The sequence below is a fragment of the Epinephelus moara genome, chromosome 13 (assembly GCF_006386435.1).
Source record: "Epinephelus moara isolate mb chromosome 13, YSFRI_EMoa_1.0, whole genome shotgun sequence".
Taxonomy (NCBI): Eukaryota; Metazoa; Chordata; class Actinopteri; order Perciformes; family Serranidae; genus Epinephelus; species Epinephelus moara.
In genome coordinates, this window is record NC_065518.1 from 24,356,586 (window position 1) to 24,379,963 (window position 23,378).

At 41.6% G+C, this 23,378-nt stretch overlaps 2 protein-coding genes and 2 non-coding genes across 4 annotated transcripts; 3 read left to right on the forward strand and 1 right to left on the reverse strand.

Annotated features, from left to right (window-relative positions):
• The first annotated feature begins 1,270 nt into the window (after positions 1-1,270).
• On the forward strand, positions 1,271-6,981 carry neurl2 (neuralized E3 ubiquitin protein ligase 2). The gene is made up of 3 exons (XM_050060485.1): positions 1,271-1,535; positions 4,961-5,761; positions 6,718-6,981. Exons 2-3 carry the CDS (start codon positions 4,975-4,977, stop codon positions 6,831-6,833), a joined length of 903 nt encoding a protein of 300 aa, XP_049916442.1. The 5' UTR covers positions 1,271-1,535; positions 4,961-4,974; the 3' UTR covers positions 6,834-6,981.
• An 874-nt stretch (positions 6,982-7,855) lies between these two features.
• Positions 7,856-11,432, forward strand: msrb1b (methionine sulfoxide reductase B1b). The gene is made up of 4 exons (XM_050060488.1): positions 7,856-8,039; positions 9,647-9,789; positions 9,912-10,029; positions 10,826-11,432. Exons 1-4 carry the CDS (start codon positions 7,985-7,987, stop codon positions 10,840-10,842), a joined length of 333 nt encoding a protein of 110 aa, XP_049916445.1. The 5' UTR covers positions 7,856-7,984; the 3' UTR covers positions 10,843-11,432.
• Positions 10,569-10,687, reverse strand: LOC126400355 (5S ribosomal RNA). The gene has a single exon (XR_007570962.1). It is a non-coding gene; the product is annotated as a 5S ribosomal RNA (ribosomal RNA).
• Positions 11,433-11,930: 498 nt separating the features above from the next.
• Positions 11,931-12,049, forward strand: LOC126400357 (5S ribosomal RNA). The gene has a single exon (XR_007570964.1). It is a non-coding gene; the product is annotated as a 5S ribosomal RNA (ribosomal RNA).
• The last annotated feature ends 11,329 nt before the right edge of the window (positions 12,050-23,378 follow it).

Below are 23,378 nucleotides of genomic sequence, written 5' to 3' on the forward strand. Positions count from 1 at the left end.
ACTTCATTAATGTGTCCACCGGCAAAGATAAGTATTCTCGTGACAGTGAAAAAAGGAAGAACAGGATAAAAGGATGAATTTCCTTTTCTCGCCCTCCTGCCCTCCCTCCATCTTGGCCTACATAAAACACACCGGAAGCCCTAGAAATGACAATATGAAGAACGGGGCTGAGTGGTGTGCAGGCTGCAGCTGGGGTGAGAGACAAAAACCTCCATCCATCACTGACTGGAGGAGATGCTCCTGAATAGCCCGGCTCTCTGGATGCATGACTGACAATATCACCCTCCAGACCACATTAGTACAGAACACACTTTCTTACTCTCATTATCTGTTTATCAGATTTATATCAGTTTCTTTGTGTTTAAGCACGGGAATAAGGGATCCAAGTCCCCAGGGCCACAACATGAGGAGGACCCTGGAGTCAAAAGTACCTTTTAATCTGCAATTTTGAAGTGTTGTTAACAGTGTTGGGCAAGTTATTTTCAACATGTAATACTGTCTATATTGTTCTACATCCTCATAATGAAAGCTTCATAGAGTTGTTAAGAAAAGAGGGCTTGTAGTGTAAAGAGTTAATCCCTAATCAAGTAAAAGTGCTATATTGCAGTTTAAGTTGATTGAGAAATAATGTAAAAGGGTTAAGAGACTGATTGAGATGCATAATACAGAGTTATGAGTTGATATTGTATCTACACTAAAAAGAACACACATATAACTCACCATGTTCTATAATGAAAACACACACACTCAAATGCTTGTATTACCTAACACACATTTAAAGGTCTGTATTGTAACAGAGCACAAGGGACTGCATAAGGAAAGTCCCTAAAACTCACATGTTTTTTAAAAAATAAAGTGAAAGCAAAAGCGAAGCTAAGGGTGGGAAATTTGGGGACTTCCAGGCTGAAAACGAAAGTGATACACCATTAAAATCTGGCCTGTTCGCGATTGGACAAAAAGAAAACGGTTGCCACCAGTAGCTTTACAGTAAAGTGGGATGGATTAGCGAAAGAAGGTGGAGACTCTCCCCNCTTCCAGGCTGAAAACGAAAGTGATACACCATTAAAATCTGGCCTGTTGGACAAAAAGAAAACGGTTGCCACCAGTAGCTTTACAGTAAAGTGGGATGGATTAGCGAAAGAAGGTGGAGACTCTCCCCAGTCTCCACCAGCATAAAAGCAGACGCACGGAGAGCTGTGTTTCAGTCCAGTCCCGGGGCTTGGCTCGCTGAGTTGTATGTGTTGGAGCTTGTGAACACATTAAACGCTGAGTTGTATGTGTTGGAGCTTGTGAACACATTAAACTTGATTGCATCGGACTCTACCTGTCTCCAGTGTTTCTTTGAATATTACTTAGTAGAATCCAAAGTATCAGATCGACATCAGAGGACAACTGAGAAGTTACGTGGAGGATGAGGTCGGGAGCCTACAGGCCCACTTCCAGGCACCGATTTTTACCTCTACAGGCTATAATATGAAAAGATTTCTCACTGACTGATGACTGCGTGGTCTGGATCCAGGCAGCAGAATCGTTAGGTGAAGTGTCTTTTTCTTTGTTAAATATCGTAACTGCCTCAAACTCCAGGATCAATGCCTGTGTTGTCAAAAACATTGATTTATCAATATATATTGATTCTGAATGTTCAAAAAGGTTTCAATACTCATTGTTCAGAGTATCGATACAACTGTGCTTTCTTGCTCTCTCTTGTTGTTAATGGTTACGACAGTCATTCTGCTGTTGTCACGTTATAGCCTTTTCTATATTTATCTTTTAATAAAAACTTAAAAGTTCATGACCGAATGTCAATTTTTTTCAAGGTATTATTTAGAGTTAGAAATTCCAGTATTGTGACAGCACTAGAATCTGCGATAAAATGGAGAACAGAAACAACCAGTGTCTTCCCATGACAGAGCTGCAACTGATCAGACACCAGTGGGTCACAGCCCTACCCCACCTAAGGTTGATGGGAATTGTCAAAAGCGTTCTCATCCTCGACAAATATCAGGCTTTATCAATGGGCTTTCACGTCTAAATATGACACACTAGGTACCCTCCTGCATCTGTTGTAGATGTTGTGGGACGGCATGTCAATTTACGCTTGTTACATGCAATGTGTCTTTTCAAAATACACTTCCATTGTCATAGAAAATGTTCAGTTTCTGTTCCTTATGCATATAGTCGTTTGCGAAATATATGTAGGATGAAGGTCAACCACCTCATTTTTACATTTATTTCCTCCTGCAACTATCAGACTGGTACCAACAAAAGAGAGGACTCAAAAACACAAGGACTTTGACGTTTCCAAAAGCTTAGGGCTTACGCAGAATGCATAAAAAATGCAAGATATCAGATCAAAAACTGGAAAACACTGGGAACAAACGGCAAGAACATGTGCTCCAAACTACAGAGACAAACTGGCACAGACAAAGGGCAGCAGGTGGACTAAATGCAAAAGGGGAGGAGGGGTAATGAGGGACAGGTGAAACCAATCAGGGCGGGGCAGGTAATCGCCAGGGAAACACACAGGGGCAGGAAGTGAAGTGCCTGAAATGAGAGACAAGAGTGAATGTCAAAATAAAACGGGAAATACTAACAAAACTGAAAACAAGGAAACATGATCTTGATGGGGACTTTAGGGTATAACAGCAACAAAAGCACAAGGTAAGGTTTAGAAAAAAACATAATTTGGCTCTACATTCAGGTAAAACTCCAGGGTGAAAGACTGGCTTCTTCAAGCTCCTTATATCACACCCTTACTGGCAGAGTGCGTTTCATAATACCGTGTAAGGTGCCTTTGTGTGTCGGGGCATTTACACAGAGATCCACTGATGTGAATTCGGTTTTACGTCTGGACCTTCCCATCTACGACGGTCTACGATGGGCCTCAGACACTGCCTCGTTGATGACTTGCTTCCAGAATTATGTTTTTGTCTTGAAGCCTCCTTAAGGAATCTGATCCCGTATGATTCGGCGGTGGGAACTTCTTGTGACTGCATACCATTGCTGACGTTGACCTCAGCAGGATACGAACCCTTGACCTTCCGCATGGACGACTGGTGCTCTAACCACTACACTAGGGAGGCCCCGCAGACATCCACTGACATAGCGGTGATATTTGATGACTTAGGTTGGTGCTTCAACGACTGCTGCTGGCTGGTGCATTTTAAACATAACACTGCCAATGCCCAGATCACTGACAAAGCAGTGGTATCTGATAAGCTGGGTATGAGAACGAGCTTAATTTCATAGGTCTGCACCACTAAAATGTACAAATGTCTTACTGACGGACTTTTTTACATTTAAATTGGTTACTAAGAAACACTAAATGTGCAGGTGCAGTTTAGATGAAGTATAGACGAAACAGCAGGCTCCTGGGTGAAAGTCCAGGGTTTGTTTGACCCATCCACCTTCCCTCCTGCCCACCCTATAGGGCTCCTTATATTACCTTGTCACTGGCGGTGTTACAAACTGACACAATATTTGACGAGTTCAGAACGAAAATGGAACTGAACATGCAGTTCTCAAAGCGGACGATGCTATAGTTGGACCGCCTGCAGCAGTCACTAAAAAGGTCAAACTCATTGTCTTTGGCCTGGCATGTCCTGTGTGCTGTTCAGCCTGGTGTCTGTGTGCAGACCACCTGGTAAAGAGCACCCGAGGTCATGCTGCGTATTTCATTTAATGAGGTCATCAATATGTAGCTGCACAGCTGTCCACAGGGTACTAGCTCTACCCTGGGGAGATGAACTACAATGTACTCAGCTTCATCGTCGAAACTCTGGGTCAGAGATTTAAGACCCTAGAGCATCATTCTCAGATGTCTTGATGGCCTTGAGCAGGTGATGAAGATGAGGGGACACCAGAGAGACCAGCATCTGTTAGTAGATCCGGTTGAGAAGATGCCGCAGCTGGATGCAGACCAGGGTATCACACACTTTTCTCACAGCCTCGCTCAGAGGTCCTACCCTGAAAACCTACATAGTGATAGTGGACACTGAGGAGGCTGAGGCAGATGTCAGCTGGCAGCCTGCCTTGTATCACACTGCCAGACCGGAGAGAGTTGTCAGACATCGCAGGAACACAACTACAACTGATATTCAAAAAATTGAGTGTAAGGGAAATGGTGGAGTCGGGTGTTTCCTGGGGCTCTGAATATAAGTCTGGCACTGTTAAAATTAGACCTGTTATGTAGCTAATGAGGGCTATACCACGGCTCCTAATTACCATACTGTATAATTAATATGACCTAATAAAAATATCTGATACCTTTAGACTGAAATGATATGAGCTACTGTAAATCAGCAGTGACAGTGTGCAGGATCCTTTACTCTCAGTTATATATAGTGAATGTAAAAATTATCTTTTTTTAAATTCTTCCTCACATTCTCATGCTGTAATTCCATTATCATAATAAATCTCCACAGCCCCCTCTATCCTGGTTTATTACTTTAATTGCTGCTTTACATAAGAATGAAATCCACACTGTATTTGCGTAGCATGACTATATTTAGAGTGCAGATATGAGAGGCCTTCTGTGTAACATATCTCCCTGGCATATGGTATTATAATAATTACGCACACTATTACTTCAGTACATGGGATCATGAAATTGAATGAGCACCGTGGCCGGGAGGGCTTTGTTGCTCCCACTAACCTCACCTCTGTGCATGTCTGGTGTGAGTGAGTGACTGTGGGCATGTGCGTGTTAGCCACCCCCCCTCAGCACATGTGCGTGCACACACATACCTTGCCATCTGTTGACATGCAGCTTCAAAAATAGCCCTCCACCAGAAGCTTCCCTGAGTGGCTGACAGATAAGTAGAACAGGGGTCTTTGCTTGTATCAGTGGAAGTTGTTGTGTCTCTGCTGTGACCACGTGTGCCGGAAAAGCCTGAAACCATTGCAAGACTGATTGGGAAGTTTCAGTAAGTCTGCCTCTGTTTGTTGTGTTTGTTGACAGCTGTCCAACTGGAAATGGAGCCCTTTCCTGACCAGTTCACGGAGTTCCACCCGATCCATGGTACCAATGTCAGACTGGACCACTCAGGGACTAAGGCCACCAGGGTGGAGAGCTTTGCAAACGGAGTGTGTTTCAGCAAACACCCTCTGAAGCCTGGGGAGATTTTTCTCATAGAGATCGAGGATAAGGAGCTGGGCTGGTGTGGCCACCTGCGGGTTGGCCTGACCGCCAGGGACCCCGGGAGCTTAGACGTGGTACCTGAATACTCCATCCCGGACCTGACAGACTCAGGGGACAGCTGGGTATTTGCCATCACTCGCAACCACAACAAGATCATAGAGGATCCTGAAGCGGAGGCTCAAGAGGCTGGAGATGGAGGACTGGGTGGGGGTCAGAGGCTTGGACGAGGGGAGGTTGAAGATGGAGTTGGAGGTGGTGAGAGAGATGAAGGAGGAGGCAACATAAGCAAACCAAAGACTTTTTTCACTGACTCTCACTTGCACATTGGGGATGTTCGCATCCCCAGAGACAAGCTGGTCGGTCGGAGCAGGCCCGGACGCTACAGCCACATATTGGACGACTTGTATAAGACCAACGCTCTGCCTCCCACAGCCAGACGCAGCCGCATTGGAGTACTGTATGTGCCTAAAGGGCAAGGCCTGGCTGACATGCACATTATCATCAATGGTGAGGACATGGGAGCGTCTGCGAAGGGGATTCCCTCCATCCAGCCTCTGCACGCTGTGGTGGACGTCTTTGCTGCTACTAAGTGTGTCCAGATTGTCCAGGTGGAGTATGGATGTGAGTGTCACAGTGATGTATTTAATCATGGATGGATTGTAAAACAAAGGGCCCCTGGGCAGATAATCCAGAACTCGCAGACTCTCAGAGACACGAAAATGACTCAGAGATGTTATATGTATCATTTTGTGTACTTCTGTGGTCATCTTGCATCTGTTTGATGTTGCTTTCTTTCTCTCTGAAGTCGCTTTGCGTGTCTTTGTGGTTGTTTTTGTCTGTTTGTGGTCATTTCGAGTCTCTTTGTTGTCACTTTTCATCCTTTGTAGTCATTTTGCAATTCTTTGTTGTCATTTTGCATCTCTCTGATGTTACTTTGTATCTTTTGAAGTTGATTTGTGTGTCTTCGTTGTTGTTTTGCATCTCTTTGTAGTTGTTTTTTATTGTCGCCTTTCATCTTTCTATTGTCGTTTTGCATTTCTTTGTGGTCATTTTGCTTCTCTTTGATGTCACTTTATGTCTCTTTGAAGTTGCTTTGTGTCTCTTTGAAATTGTTTTGAGTGTTTATGTGGTTGTTTTACATCTCTTTGCAGTTGTTTACAGTCCTCTTTTGATCACTTTGTGTCTATTTGATGTCATTTTGTGTCTTTTGAAGTTGTTTTTTGTCTCTTTGAAGTTGTATTGAATGTCTTTGTAGTTATTTTGGGTCTCTTTGAGGTCATTTTGAGTCTTTCTTCAGTCCTTTTGTATCTTTTTGTGGTTGCTTTATGTCTCTCCAGTGGTTGTATGACTCTTTGTGGTCGTCTTGTGTCTTTTTGTGGTCATTTCATCAACTTTCCCACAAGAACTAAAACTGTCACTATATACATTAATAGGCTCAGGCTCAGGAACCCATTCAGTAATCTATTCATGCTTTTAATAGATATTTCTTCATGATTTCTTCATAATTTCTTTTCTCTACTTTTATTCTGCTCATCCACTGTCTTTTTGTTTCTTGTTCTCTTTCCATGTGCCTTCAGTCTCGTCGTTGCAGACGTTATGTAGGAAGGCCATCCAGAAGCACATTGTCCACAGGATGGCGATCGATTGGCTGGAGCTGCCAGAGGCACTTAAGCACTACTGCAAGTATGAATAAAGGATACAGCCCTGCCATGGACAGAAACACAATATCTGAACTCTCTTCCAGTTTTTAACCTGCCAGACACTGATAGCGCTGACATCATTTGTCTGTGATGACAACTGCTAACTGAAATAAATTCACGGTATTTGTTAGTTTGGCTCTCTGTGTGATTCTGCGTCTAATTTCTCCTCACAGTGTCAGCGTCAGGAATAACTGCACTATGACTCATCACTACTTCCTCTCCCACAAGAACAGAGTCACATTACTAACAAGTTACATGATGATCGTGAAAAGTTACATTGATTTTAATATAATCAACCCTAGTTCACAAAAAGTGAAGCATGTCTTGTCTATTGTATCTTTTTGTGATTTCAAATGATCAGTGTCATTTAACTAGTAAATAACTTAAGTCCTGGTTATCAGAATATGATATGAAAACATGGCTAAGAGTAAAAACAGGCGGACCTGACTGTCAGTGTTGTATTTCTTTGCGCATAGGTGTAGGTTTTGAGGGTGAGGTTGGGGTGCAGGAGACACATTCCCCCCAATATTTAGAACACTGGATTTGTCTCCCTGAATGAAAACATAAAAATAGTGGAGGACTTTCATTCTGACAAAATTAAAGAAATTTACACCATAGAATAGTGAAAAAAGTCACAAATCGGGCCATAAAAATTCACCAGAAAAGGAAAATTAATTTGATTGTCAAAATTTTCTGAGGACCCCCAACCCATCATTTCATGTGTCCATCCGTGTTTAAGTGAAACCTGTGCCCTTGTTTTTGTGATCTTTAGATTTATTTAATGTCTCAATTTGAACCAATTTTCTCTTAAATCTAGATTAGACAGACTCGTGAATGTTTGTTCAGAAACAAATCATGGAGCTAATAATTTGTCTGTTTTAGGCTGAACTTTCCTTTCAGTGAATACAGGGCTAGTAAATACCTCCTTGGAGTACCATCCATCCACCTGCAGCTCCTGTGGCCAGACACTGACATCTGGTGGTAAATACAGGTAACAGCAGTGGGCGGAGCTCCCGTTAAATCTCCAGCCAGGATCACTTCACACGAGAGGAGGAAAAACAGGAGAGCGTCCGGCCGCTTGAAGACAGACTGAAATAGATAACGGTTTATTTTACCTTCAGCTGCTCCGTGCACACACCACAACATGTCTTTCTGTAAATTCTTTGGCGGTGAGGTCTACAAGGATCATTTCAAACCAGGTGAGCAGGCTGTGGCTGCTGTTCGGTCAGCAGTGAAGTGATGTAACCTGCCTTTAGTCTGGATTATATAGGACAACATTTACATTTCGTTGATTATGTTGGGCCTAGGTTTGGCTTCACATGAGATTCTTTAATGAAGAATTGTTATTCAATTATTGTGCAATATCATGGTGATGAGTAGAGAGGAGGGGCACGTGCTGTGACAATACAGTATGTGAGGATATTTCTCTTTATTACACCATAATAATTAAGGTTTGTAAGATTTAAGTGACCTGTCTAATAGAAATAGTAATAGTAATAATCATAATCATAATAAAGCTGTTAGTCATGATTACTGTAAAAATACAACAGTAATATAATTTTGTTTCACATTTAAAACCAACTAGCCATAGTCTTGTGGTATATTTAAGTAAAATGACCCTATTACGGTGTTTCTAACCTTTTTTATTTTATTTTTTGGCCTGTGACCTCTTATGATAAACCATTTTGGATCCCATCATCACATGATATGGCCTTTGTGTTGACAAGTTTTCAGCTCTTCAACCAAAGACTGATTTTTTCCCCTCCTCAGGGGGGAATTGAAATTTAATTTTAATGTAATTTTTTTTTTATATACTTTATTAATCCTAAAGGGGAAATTCAGTAATTTAGTATTGTTTTTTTTTTAGTATTGAGCATTACAAAGAAAGAAAAGCACATTTAAGAAAAAATGGACCCAATTGGCCTATTAAACTTTTATTAGTAAATGTGGGACACAGCTATTTTCTGGTCCTTCAAAGGTCACAGAGACAGTTTATAAGTTTGTGATCAGTGAGGGGAGCTGGCTAACATAATTTTATCATTAAGTTGGATGAGGTGTGTGCACTGTTGGTTGGCACCAAAGAAATAGAATGAGAATTTTATTTTATTTTTATTTCTATGGTTGGCACATGTGCTATCAAATTTTAACAGTAACAATTGCAACTGTAACTGTATTTTAAGATATTAAGACTACATTAAAAGATTTAAAAAAAATACATTTATATTGTTTTTTATTTTTTATTATTATTTTGAATAATAATAATAAAAAACAATAAACAATATAAATATATTTTTTATTATATTATTATATGTATATATTATATTAATTATTATTATTAAATAAAATCTATAATTATTATTTAATTATTTAAATATTCCTACCCATGAATTGCTTGAAAATATTTGTTGCTGTTTTTTTAAATGAGGAGGTATTCTATTAAATGTTCATGTTTTCTGGATCTTGTTTGATTAAATGTTTTTTTGTTTGTTTGTTTGTTTGTTTGTAACTATAGCATTTTAACAGTGTCAAGCAACCCTGTGATGTGGTTGGCACAATGTGACTTTAATGACGAATCATGTAATTTTAGAAAGCTTTTCTGTACATTAAACATATATATATATATATATATATATATATATATATATATATATATATATAGCTGAGACATTTACATTCCATTTATCACAATTTATGCCAGAGGAATATGGAGAGTGAAAAGCATGCCAACCAACCCCAGTCTCCTCTCTGTATCTCAGGTACGATATGAAAAAAATGCAACAACTCTTAAAACTAACTGTTCCTGCAGGTATATATGTGTGCTCCAACTGTAACCATCCACTGTTCGCCAGTCGGTCCAAGTTCGCCCACTCGTCTCCCTGGCCGGCTTTCACCGAGACCATCAGAGAGGACAGTGTCACCAAGATGATGGAGACTCTCACTGCCTACAAGGTCAGGGTCTTCTGAACCCTGTTTGTTTCACTGCTGCTGCATCGGTCACATGGTTTTAATTGGCACCTGTTCCATCAGGATGTGACCCAGGAAGTTGATGTGACTGTGCTTCATGTACGCAGGTTCTGTGTGGCAAGTGTGGCAACGGGCTAGGCCACGAGTTTGTAAATGACGGCCCAGAGGAAGGAGTCTCACGGTTTTGAATATTCAGTCACTCGCTCAAGTTTGTCCCCAACAAAGGTAAGAGGAACACAGGCATGGGTGAGGCATGGGCAGGTGTGCAGGCCAGAGGTGTTTAAGCACTACTGTCTCTGAAGAGAGCATCGATAAGTTTTACTTCAAATCCAGTTACCTGTCAGAAAGGGCTGTCCGTTCTCTATGAATTCAACATAACATGAGATGAGTTACTGATATACAAATGGTCATTCAGGAAATATTCCTTTAATACCCAGGGTAGTATTTTTAGACAAAAGTAGAAAATAAGGAGAACCCTCCAAAGTGTGTCACACTGTAGTTCATTTCAAGCTAATGTAAACTCACAGAGTGCCAAATGTGTGATAATCAAAAGCAGTGCACACTTTACAGAAACATCTTCCCACTGTCTAATGAAATGAAATGAAAAATGACGAAAATATAAAAAGTAAAAGCACAATACAGAACACATAAGTTCAGACTACCAAATATAAACCATAGAATTTCTCCACTGGTGCTGGTTTTCAAAGTGGTGTCTGTAGTAAAGGAGGAAGAGCGCCCTCTGCTGGTGAGTGTTGATAATGAAAAGCTTACAGCACCGGGTATTCCCAGGCGGTCTCCCATCCAAGTACTGACCCGGCCCGACCCTGCTTAGCTTCCGAGATCGGACGAGATCGGGCGTGTTCAGGGTGGTATGGCCGTAAGCGAGAAAAGCAGATGCACACAAACTATTTAAAGATGATGAAACAATACTAGTGTTTCTGAAAACTGTTAGTTTTTGTGTAATTGTGAATCTTCATTTTTCTGACTTCATATATGTATTTCTCTTTTGTCTCCATCCCAGGTAAGGACAAGCAGTAAAGAGCGAGCTATGACTTTCCACTCCAGCTGCTGTATCTGCTGCTCGGTCCAGGAGCTGTGATCAGGTCGGGTCAGTGGGTGACGTGGACGGGAGAAAGGCCTGAGAAGGACGTCCTGTCCACTGAAGAATCTTTGACCAGCCTGTGACACAGTGACAGGACCACACCTCTGCAATATCTTACATTCCTTCAATACCTCATATTTAAACACACATTAACTTATTATTATGTCACTTCTAATACAATGTGTCAGCAGATGGCACTTTAGCAACAATTTAGGTTTTTCAGACACAGAAAGATGCAACAACATCATCTTTTTCACTGTCACTTTAATTTCACATTACTGCTGGTATCATTTACTCCCATTCACCTCTTTAAGGTAAATATAACCATAATATCTATGCACTGAAGAAGTCCACCTTCCTCGTCAGTCTGCACTCTCTGTGGCTGTTTGTATGTTTATTTCAAGATTATTCAACAGCAATGAAACTTAACTAACTGCATTTATCAGCTACATTTTTTTCAGATTTTTCATGTACTGTAAGCAGGTTTACTTGAACAGATACAAACAATAAATGATAGTTTAATAGACTTTTGCCTTTCATGATTTCTTTGCAGTGGTGGCACCTCGAGTACAGCAGGCTACTGAAGTACAATTTTGACATACTTGTACATTGCTTGACTGTTTCTACTTTATGTTAGGCTACTTTATACTTCTAATTCAAAACAGTTCAGAGGAACATATAATGCTGTTTTGCTTTATTACATTTCTCTGACAGCTAAAGTCAGTTAACCAATTGGGATTTTACATTTAAAACATATGATGAGCAGATTTAACTACCCACTTTGTTACCATCAGTGTGTCAGTAAATGGTGAACTAAGTGAAAAACACGCCCTCTAGTAAGTTTACCTCAAATGAACTACAGTGTGTGTGTTCATGCGTTTTAATTAATGGGTGGTTTTAGTGTTTTCATGAGATTTGTTGATTTAATGAAAATTATAGATTATTGTTAGCTGTGTTTAACAGACTTTTGAACGTTAGTATTGTTTCATCATCTTTAAATAGTTTGTGTGCAACTCTTTCTCTCGCTTACGGCCATACCACCCTGAACACGCCCGATCTCGTCCGATCTCGGAAGCTAAGCAGGGTCGGGCCGGGTCAGTACTTGGATGGGAGACCGCCTGGGAATACCCGGTGCTGTAAGCTTTTCATTATCAACACTCACCAGCAGAGGGCGCTCTTCCTCCTTTACTACAGACACCACTTTGAAAACCAGCACCAGTGGAGAAATTCTATGGTTTATATTTGGTAGTCTGAACTTATGTGTTCTGTATTGTGCTTTTACTTTTTATATTTTCGTCATTTTTCATTTCATTTCATTAGACAGTGGGAAGATGTTTCTGTAAAGTGTGCACTGCTTTTCATTATCACACATTTGGCACTCTGTGAGTTTACATTCACCCAAAATGAACAACAGTGTGACATAAATGTATCAGTAAAGCACATATTTCACACACATAGAATAAACTGCAGTGGTGGGACCTATCTAAATACATTTATTTACATTTTATGTAACTTACTATAAAAATTCTGCTGATTATTCTTATTATAAAGTAAAACACACATCTCCCAATGAAGAAAAAATGTTTTTTTTTTATTATTATTATATTTCGCTTTTTTTTAAGGACTGAAAAACACTTTTTTCATTTTTCTGGTGCAGCCATCCAGCTTGTGGTGGTGATGATGATAATAATCCTTTAATATACTGCAGTATAAATCACTATGAAAGAGATCATGTGGCATAATGAGTACTGTTGTTGTTATGATACTTATGTTGTGCCTATATGGTATATCGGTTTCGGTCTTCAGGTCCCTCGGGTCATTTCGGTATCGGGTTGAATTTTTGGGCCCGTTGAGAACTCTAAGGAGGCCTATGGTGTTCAGCTGTGGGCCTACTCCACTCTCCTTGGCCTCGCCTGTACTGGTGTCTGTCAACCCCCACCAATGTACCACCCGTGTGTGAGCGTCCCACTTGAGTCCAGCTGCTGCTGCTGTGATGCTCCGGCCTCCAGTGTGGTCCGGCCTGTCTGGCCATGTGGTCTGTGGAGGTCCTGTAAGACATTCCTTGGGATGTGCAGGTTATGTCCAGCCAACAGCATAAAAAGTTCGCTTGTGTGCCTCCAACCCGGTCTGTGTCCTACCCTGGGTGCAAAAACTTGAGACTTGCAAAACAATGACTTCGTCCCACCACTGCGGGTAAGACATACTCTTATTTAAAAAGAATTTTCAATGCAGGACTTGTACTTATAATACTGTTTATTTATGAGGAAGTCTTGAAGTTTTAGGCAAGTAGAGGATTTGCTCCCCAAATTGTCCTCTAGAGGGAGCCATCATCCTGCTCAATCATATTCACTCCTCCTCATACAGTCTGATGTAAACAATGTGATACTATCTGTTATTGTGGTGCACTATCTGAACCAGTGAAAGCTTGATTTACATGAAAAGAAACTGCACGTGTTTGCTTTCTTGGATTAATTATGACTGTTGGTTGTTTCAGTAACTAACAGGGGGCTCAGGCTCTCTCTGTGGCCCAGCTGCAGGCCATATTCTCTGGGCTCTGAGGGTTGGCAGAGACCATGAGGTTTAGAGGAGTAGCCTGGCCGCCTGGTGAGAGACTGAGAGCTATCATTACAAAGGAAGTATACACACACGCACACACTATCCCAGAAAAACCGTGTGCCAATCAGCACGCTGCCATGCTCCTCTTGGACTCGTGTCTTTTTTCACCTCATGTTATTGCATGCATTAATGTCTTACACACCACCTTTACATACAGCGTTCACACACACACACACAAAGACACACACACTGTACTCCACTTTTATTGGTCTCACCACAGACAAGTTAAGTTTGAAGCATATTTTCTTTCATAACATCACTTCTTGTAGTGTGCAATTACGGGAGGTCATCATAACACTGGGAGATGTCGTTGAACTCTCAGCATCAACAATTTGAATATTCTGGAGCACCACTCCACATCCATCCAACTGCACTTCTGCACGCTGCCAAAGGTATTCAAATGAATTTCAGCCCTCAGTGTGGTGGAGAAGCCTGACCTTGCATTGAGGTTGTTATGGCTGAGTAAATTTCCTCTTGTGTTGTCTTGGCAGGCAAACGCTCAGCAGTTTATTCTTTTTACACAGCGTAGTCCATATGGTGGATGTTTTTTACCCAAGCTGCCTTCACTGTGCTGTGAGTGCGTGCATTTTTAGCATAGGTGGTCCCGCTAGTAATCAAACCCACAGCCTTGGCAGTGGTTGTGTTACGCTCTGCCCGTCTAACTGTACAGGAGTGGCTATGCCAGATAAGCATAAAGCAAAATACACAGAGATGAGAATGTGATTGCAGCGTCAGATAAGTGAGGTGAACTCTAATTAAAGCTGAAAAACAACCCTTGGATCATCTCCTGTTGTTATTCCATCAGTCTGAGGTTTGGTGCATTCCAGCTGTAATTTACCTTTTTGATGTAGCTACTCACAATACTTTAGCCTGTAATTTATGTTAGGTTACTTCAGCTTTGCCTCCCACATTAGCTTTCCCTTGTGTCCTATTCTTCAGTTTCCCTTTTTCTTCTTATTTTGAGTTTTTCCTCAGCAGCTTAGAAGGGAAATACTTGTTGTTCAAAATGACTTAAGTCATGCTGGCAGCTCTGTGAGGCTGTGCGTGCTTTGAACTAAAAACATATGTCACAAATGCTAACACAAAGATAGTTACATTGGTCAGCAATACAAACATGCTGACATTTATAAGGTATAATGCTGACCAATGTAACTATCTTTGTGTTAGCATGCATGCTAACATTGTCTAATGAGCACTACACATACGATTGGTCATAAATGAACAAAAGTATTGTACAAATTAAACTAATGGTGCTAGATAAAAAGTAAGGGATGACCAAAGTTATTAAGGTGTTAAAACCACAGAAACAGAACAGAAAGGACATTGAACTGTTTGACATTGTAATTTGAGTAGTTCAAAGAAAATGGCGATTGTGGTTTTTACTCGACAGCACAAGTTGAAACATGCAACTACCTGCAATGCACCATTCTGTGATATTCTAAAAACCTGCCAGTTCACACCAATGCAACTAGATGAGATGGTGTATCATCTCTATGCAACAACTCTCTGTACCTCCGTTCTGATATCCAGCTTTTCAGGCTCATTTTGTGGCTGAATATAATTTGTAGCTTCTTAAAATATGAATGAGGATAGTGATAGTGAGATCCTGGCTACAGTTGCATTTGTGTTAGTGATGAAACGGTGAAAAATATTATCAAAACATGCATCAGATGGCCTGTATTCATAATCAATACGCCACAATAATATAAATAAATAGCAGCAGCGACCCACTGTCTGACACCAGCACACTGTTAGGGTGGAAACAGAGGGCTCGGTGGGGATGGAACACCTGCCACAATAAGCAAACATGCCGTCTGCAGTGATTTTGACTTGACTTTACTACAAGCCAATTGGCTGTTGAAACTTGATGTTCTAAAGCCAGCTGCCGGCAATTTGACCAGCTGACTTGCAGGTGACACCATCAGCCAACTTGAGTCAAGCTCAGACCAGCCAGTTCACACCGCTGCAACTTTTCACTGCAACATTCCAAAGCAGTTTTTTCTTGTCGCGAAGCTTTGGTCTGAACTGGGCTTTAGGGTGACAACAGAGTGGAGCCATAAAGCATGTCACGCTTAATAGTTTGAGAACTCAGATTTGGCCTATTCTTACACCAGTTTTGTTATGAAACAGAAAAATACAGCTGTACACCAAAACGGTCAAGAAGTTGAGTGTGGAACTATCACTTCTCGCCCTCACTGGTCACCATCTTGGCTACTAGGGGTGTAACGATACATCGATCCACATCGATACATCGATTCATTGATTAACGATCCGATTATATCGATGCAAAATGAAAACATCGATCCATATCGTCATCTTAAAGATACACATTTATTTTGAAATTCACATAGCACGTCTGTGTCACCATTTCTGGGCAAGTGCGCCTCCGCTCAAACAACAAACAGAGCTCAGAAATAAAATGGTCAAATCATATTCTAGTTGTTTTTGTGAGTTGATGTAAATGATTGTGTTAGATGGGCATATGATATCGCGTCATATTGATCGCAGGCTCCTGAATCGAATCGAATCAAAATCGTATCGTGACAGACTTTGTGATATCGGCAAACATCGTATCGTCATCCAAACAAATCGATATAATATCGTATCGTGATGAAGCTGGTGATTTACACCCCTATTGGCTACGTAGCGGAAGGGGAGGGACCACTTTTCAAACTGAAAATGGTGGCCGAGGACTGCGCGACCGTAAACGTCGCTGCACATGTGTTTTTTACACTAAGCACCACTGTTGTCGGATATAAGCCAGCAGTATGTTTACTGGGTTAATTTAGCAGTCTGTAATGATTTGGTACTGTGAACAATAACGCAAATGCTAATGCTAGTTTGCTAACTAGCTAATTTGCGGCCATCATTTCCGGTAAGTGCACAACGGCCATGTTTAGTTTGAGACAACACTATCCTGTTGAAATTCACGCACTACGCCAAGTAGTGCACATAGTATATGACATGGAAGTGTACTAACAGAAGCATGTGATTTGAGACACAGCAAGGCTAACATTAGCTTAATTAGCCTACCTTGTTCACTCTCCATAAAACACACTAAATTCAGACTCAACAGAAGCAAAACTCACCATTAACATTACTCACTCGACTGTTCTAAGGTTCACCAACTCTGGTTTGGTCGAAATAGTCCCCTAATTCACAGAGTTAGAAGTGAATATGGACATTTATTCGGAAGTCAGCTCACTACAATGATTGCAGTGGCAATGGTACACATAAAAATGGCGGCAGCTGACTCACCTGCTATGTTAATTTGAATAGGAATGTCCTTTCTATCCATTCTATTTCTATGGTACAAACATAAAGCAAAGTCCATTTTCACCTTGCCTTATTTATTATTCAAACACTGGAAAGTGTGTATTTGTCTCAGACAGACAATATATTGATTGTAGGCTACAGACAATAGCTGTAAGCTAGCTAGCAACTTACGCATTAGCTGTTAGCATTTTCCTGTTCTCTCTTCTTTTTTGTTTTTGTCACCAGTTTCTCGTCTCCCCTCTCAACTCTGTGCTATAATGAAGTCGATGCTTTCACACCACAATTGGTTGCTGTACTTTTATTTTTCTAAATGTGTCAGTTTATCTACTTCAGTTTGTGATTTATAATGCTTCAGAACTACTGTGGTTTCAGAGACTGAACCTTCCTTCAGGTGGTTTACTATTATTTTTCTTTCTGTGATTCTTCCCTTTGCCTGACTTGACACCTGACTACATTTTTAATGACATAATGTCATCCTCAGGGAAAAGAAAATACACCATGAGAGACAGCGCTTAAATGTTTTTCCTCCCAGGGTGACGTAGGTGGATGATAGTAACCTTCCCATCAGTGTTTTACAGTTCTATTTCCCAGGAAACCAGGACTCAAAGGAGTGTCTCGGCAAAAACAAAGTGGCATGTGTCTGGACCACAAAAACTGGTTTGAACAGAGATGTGTTTCATAAAATGCTTCCTCCGGGCATTTTGCACTCAACTACGAGACAAATACATCAGCAATAAATTATCTTCTCATCACTGACGTTACCCACTGCATGACTCATCTTCAGACCCACGCAGCATTTTGGGTTTCATATTTTTGTTTTCAACTGATGAACAAAGAGAAGTCCTTTCTTAATGTAGTGTGAATTCAAGCCACCTTTTCTGTGTACCATTGAGCTCGAGGTTAATGGTGAATCTCCTGAGAGAGCAGACAGTACGCTGTTGGGTCACATGGGCACTGCATTAACCCGGCTGCCCTGAGACACTCTGAACACGGAGTTAATGTTTGATTCAGAGGGGGGGGGGGGAATGTTTGCGTTAGCACAAAAGTGCTACCTACACGATGTTGTAAAAGGAAAGGGTATTCAGAGGACATCCTCTTAAAGGTCATTTTCATTGCGCTGTTGCATTCAAGGACCCCCACCTTTCCTTTCAGGGGCTGTACAGGTGAATCCTCCATTAAATGTGAAGAGCCCAGGAAGAAATCCCCTGCCACAAAATGATTGAAAGGGTAACTGAAACCAAATTAGTGTATTCTATGAAAGTAAATGCTTTGGCCTACAAAACAAACACTTATTCAGACTTGATAAACATTATTCTAGAGGAACTGTGTGGAAAAACCTCTGTTGTACCATTTTCCCCAAAGTAGATAAACCCTCAGGGTATTTCTGAATAGACGACTTTTCACGTTTATGGTTTGTAATTTCTTCAGGTTTCTGCTCATGAGCTCTCCAGATCAGATAAGATGATTATTCAAAATTGTCCCATCAGTCATCGACGCCCCGGAGCCAAAAAACAGGTGGATGACATCATGGTTATTAGGGCATATTAGAGCAGCCTGCCGGGCCAAAACACACACAAACACTTTAACACACACACAAGCACGGACGGTGGTTTTGTTATGGGACAGTGAAGCACTATTCTCTAGATCTAGATAAAGTTATAATTAACCATTAAAAATTCATGTAAGCGCCCTTTACTCATAGGGGCAGCGAAGGCTTTACCACACCAGCATCAGGGCATATTGGTGGTATCCTGTCTGACAGGAAGACTGCCTAATCTCCTTTTTCAGATACAAAATCTGGCTCAATTAAACCTCACTGAAAGGGAAGTGTTATTGTAAAATGGCCACCACTCCCTCACCAACTGTTAAAATGCCTTTGGATGTCATACTTACAGGAAGACAGTCTCATGCCGGTAGATATCAGAAATATGTTGTACTTGACATTTTTGGCACATTATGTCTCAACCTGTTATTCCCTTCATTCCTCAGGCCTCGACTTGCTTTCACACAAAGGCATGTGATGTAATTTTGCACAAAAGCAATTATATTCTGCCTAACTGCTGTTGGCAGGCAACAAAGTTTTAACAGCAGGGTGTGTTTATGATGTCAGCCACGTACCTCTTACAGTTTGATGAATTTACTGCGTATGGTTGTTAAACATTGGTGAAAAATGATGAAACTTGATGGTTGCAAGTGCAAAGTATGGTAGCATTCATGCAGAGCTGTTTCTTTTATTTGTTTGTTCATTTGTTTAGCAGTCTTTACTTTAAAATGGGCGTCAAGCTACTGTACATGGCTTGAGGGGGTTGTTCTACCTATAAAGTATTGCACTCAGTAGTGTAGTGCAGGGTGTTTGCAGGGTTAGGGTTAGAGTATTTGGGGGTTTACAGTATACCCACCTTTCAGTATGTAGATTTAAAGAGTATGTTCACTTCCTCCTTGGCAACCTACCCATCTACTTAGTGGTACACCTACCTCCTCAGCTACCACTCATCATCATCATCGGCAGTCACTCGAGGTGAGTATGACTGTCCTCCATGATGGGTTGTCAACTTATGGGTCTTCAAATGGCTGTAGTGGCCGATCCTTGATCCATATACTTTGGTGCAGTGTGAGTAGGGGAATGTGGTGGTGGTGGTGGTTGGTGGTGACTGAGACTGTTTCTCTCTCTCCTTGCAGTGTTGTCCTTTACCTATATCGTGACATGCAGCACCCTCTTGTATAGATGTCTTCCAGGAGTGCCTATCAAGCGCAATGTGCTTCCAGTTGCTCGAGGTGGTGTGGAATTCTTTTAGGTTATTCTTTATGGAGGACGTCTGTGCGTGACTTTGTTTAACGTGGGGAGACTGGCACACAGACAGCCACCACATGGTCATTGACAGATATGGGTCAGGATCCAGTGGCATGGAGTCCAAGATGAATGGGGGCCCAATTCTGCTGCAGCCTTCATTTGCTTTTCCCCTCGTCATGAGGTTCCCCTAAAGTCAGCCATCATCCTCCGCCTGTTCTGTCATTGGGGTCTACCAACTACCACTACACTGCTGATTGCACTTCTATAAAGTTAGGAGAATTAATTATAAAAAACAGTAGAAGTGATCTGATTTAAACTGCTTTTTGAAACCAGTTTTATCAACAACATAGTCTTCAATTTCTAACTGCTGTTAGTGGCACATGTGACACCATTTTAAAACTCAATGATTGGATGGATTTTGCCAAGATGCACCTTTGTGGTCATAGTTAACTTCTCCCTCAATTTTGTTATGTGCACATGCTTGTACCAAAGAACCATATATTTTAAAATGCAGTTGCTGATTTTTTAAGAGATTTAAGGCCGATCCAGGTCGTACAAGAGTTCTAACTGTGAGTCCATTGAAAAAATGCAACCCAACGGATATGTTACGTTTGTACATTATTATCCAGTGGATAAGTTGAAACTTAATGTTCGTTTGGTTCAGCAAAGCTGTGGTTAACCTGTGGTTAGGTTTGAGCACAGAAATCCTTTGGTCATGGTTAGGAAAAGATCATGTTTTGGCTTAAAATATCTGGTTTTGGGGGCACAATCACCGCTGGAAGAGCAGCAATGTCAGCGATCAGTTTTCATGGCACTATCCCCTTGCTAATCACCCATGTTTGGTGGCTAGAAATCCGTTTTGAGTTTGTTGTTTGTTGGTCTTGAACAGTGGTCCTGGCAGGCGTCTCACCTAGTTGTCACACCATCCACCATCCCTTCCACCTCCCAGTGACAAAGTCAGCTCATAAATGACATTATATAACTGTTTTACAACTGTTTTCACAGCCTGAGTCATATTTCAAATGACGCACAAACTGATCTACATGTGTAAAATCTGTGGAGGTTTGTGTGAAATTTGGATCCTGACACCTAGACTGATGATGTTATTGACAGTTTAAAAATCTCTCCAATCCCTGTTACATCTCCCTGACACACAAGGCAAAAATACTGAAGATGGAAAAATAGCCCTTACTTGCAAAATCGCTCACCACCAGCTGTTCTCTAAAGCGTTTAGTCGTCCTCTTCTGATGTGTGAAGACTGTGTGGCCAGAAGTTTAATCATAAACTGGCTGCAACCACCATCCTCCCGCAGGCAGCTAACCAGTCCATCAATGGGACAAGAGTCACTCAGCATCTGGGCTAAATTATGCTCCATCCCCTGGACAAAGAGCAAATCTCCACCATCCATCTTGATGTCCTGACATGTGGTGCCTGCTGACTGCAGCGCCCAGCTCACCGAGCCTGCTGCGTGTCCCCAGTGTCGGCGCTGGCCTCTCTCAGGTCCCTGCGGACCCCACGCACGGATCGCCATGCATCATACTCTGAGGTCCAGAGCATTGAGCTGCTGCTCAATAAGTCAGTGGACAGGCGGCACAGACAGCGAGGTATCGACACCTTTCAGCTTCAGATGGGATTTGAGTTAGAGAGCAACAAGGGACTTTACTGACTTATTGCCTTTCTTTCTAAATGTCTCACAATGGCTCTGATTCTGTTAAGTGTCTGTGTGTTAAATATGTGTCTGTATATGTGTAATACTATTTTGCTACAACACTATTTCACAGTTTTTGTAAAAGGGTTACTCAGTCCAGAAAACTAAAACTGAGGGCAACAAAGCCTAAGGATAGGTATGCTTGATGCTAACTAGTTCGTCCGAAGTGTCATCCCATCTATGTCTAACTTGTTTTTAATGGCCGTTCTCAAAGGTGGGCACTTATGGGCGAGAACTTGTAGGTGAAGATTCTCAGTCATCCAGGTCATGGTAATCGTAAGTGCTATATCGTATGCAACTGGACTTGCTTGCGTTTCTTGAAGATGTTTCGACATTTCGTCTTGAATGGCAAAGTTTCCTGACCAGACACAAACTGGGGCGTTGCAGTTCATGACTGACACCTTAAACCCGAGACCACCAGGGTGCCCCCGCTGTTTGAGGTTTTAAATGTCATTTTCTGATGCTTTAAGCACCACAAATTAAAGGGATATGTTGCGGATTTTTAACCAGGTCTGTGTCAGGCTGTGGTGTGGGCAATGTGTGCAGATGGATGGTGTTAAAGGGAGAGGCCTTATGTCCAGCGTCACACAGAGTGTTGTGTGCCTGATGTGCGTTCTTGTTGGGTCACCTCGTCACTTTTTGGATGAGCTAGCAAAACCATAACCTAAAAAGTTTTTTATTGACCTAATCTTTGCCTTAATCCCAAGATTAAGCCTACAGCAGACCTCGCACCTCACTGTAATTTGAAACACAGATGATTTTTTAGTTTTTTCTGATCATCGATTTACGAAGAAGCACTTGTACTGCTGACACGGCTGCAGCCGCGGCTAATGTTAGACTTCTCTGCAGGTATTCAAACTTGTACCTGACTGCTGATTCCTATGGAAGTTGCTCAGTGGAGCATGAAGTCCAAATTGCTCTATTTCTGCAGTGTGAAATAACCAGGATGGTTAGCGCTGCTTCCGCATCATTGGGCCCATAGAGCAGGCGCACTAGAGACTTCTGGTTTAGCGCTCCGCTAGCTTGAATGGGGTTAAAATAATGTAATGTTGTGGCTCTTTTAGACTTTCCAAATGTTATCAGACTGAATGGATTAAATCTTGATAGTGGAATGAGTCATTTGATGGGGGTTGTGATGTTTAAAATAAATTATCCACTGATTTATATTCGTCTCTTTCCCAGTGTAAGTCTATGGGAAAAAGTCCTTTTGGGCCCAGTGGCATCAAGTGACGGGCCCTGGAAATTGCACTACCACTGTTTGACCACTATGAAAATTGGCTTCACAGCCCGATGCCCTTCCTGGGTGCCTGATGTGAACTCAGAGCACTGGCTGAGCAGGGCTGAGTCAGTCATCAAGCTCGCTGAAGAGTACACTGCTACGTTCTGCTAAACCGCGTCAATTTAGGCGAAACACCATTGTTTTAGAGAGTCCCATCTCATTTCTAATCCATCTCTGCTTCAAGTATTGCATTTGTGTACATGCCACCAGTAGTTTGGACCAAACAGCGTTCTGTGAGGAGCTGCTGGCAGCTACAGCGTTGTTTAGGTGTGTGTGACGACACAGAGGCAACTGTTTGTCCAAAACAAAAATGGCAGCTCTTAAGAAAGTTAGTGTAGATGTTGCAATAGCATACTGGAGAGTATTGCTTCATCAAAAAACAGCAAAGAACAATATGAAGGCTTTTCTTGATGAGAGAGATATATTTGCTCCTCTTCCGACTGGCCCATGATATACAGATCCAATCACCTGCCAAGTATTTTTTGAAAGTGCCTGCCCTTTTCCAAACAGTTTCCATTGACAGCTTCTCAGTTTGTTCTGTGTAACAAACCAGCTGGTGCGTCAGGTTAGTGTTTGCGCAGCTATAGTGAAACAAAATATGTTTCTACATAATTTGGATGAAGTTACCCTTTAACAAACACCGAATGAAAAGCAGGACCAGCTATGAGCTATTTCAAAGTTTACAAAAAGTGATTTATGGCGTGTCTGGCAGCAGCAGGTAGAAGCACATCCAGGTTTCAAGCTACATCTGCCCAATCATCACCGTCTGCTTCTGCTGAGCCACATTTCTGCATCACCATGG

What these genes read in the sequence shown, in the direction of transcription:
- neurl2 (XM_050060485.1), top strand. Translation starts at nt 4,975, where the DNA reads ATGGAGCCCTTTCCTGACCAGTTCACGGAGTTCCACCCGATCCATGGT. An exon ending in TGTCCAGGTGGAGTATGGAT is followed by an intron (nt 5,762 to 6,717) that starts GTGAGTGTCACA and finishes ATGTGCCTTCAG; the next exon opens with TCTCGTCGTTGCAGACGTTA.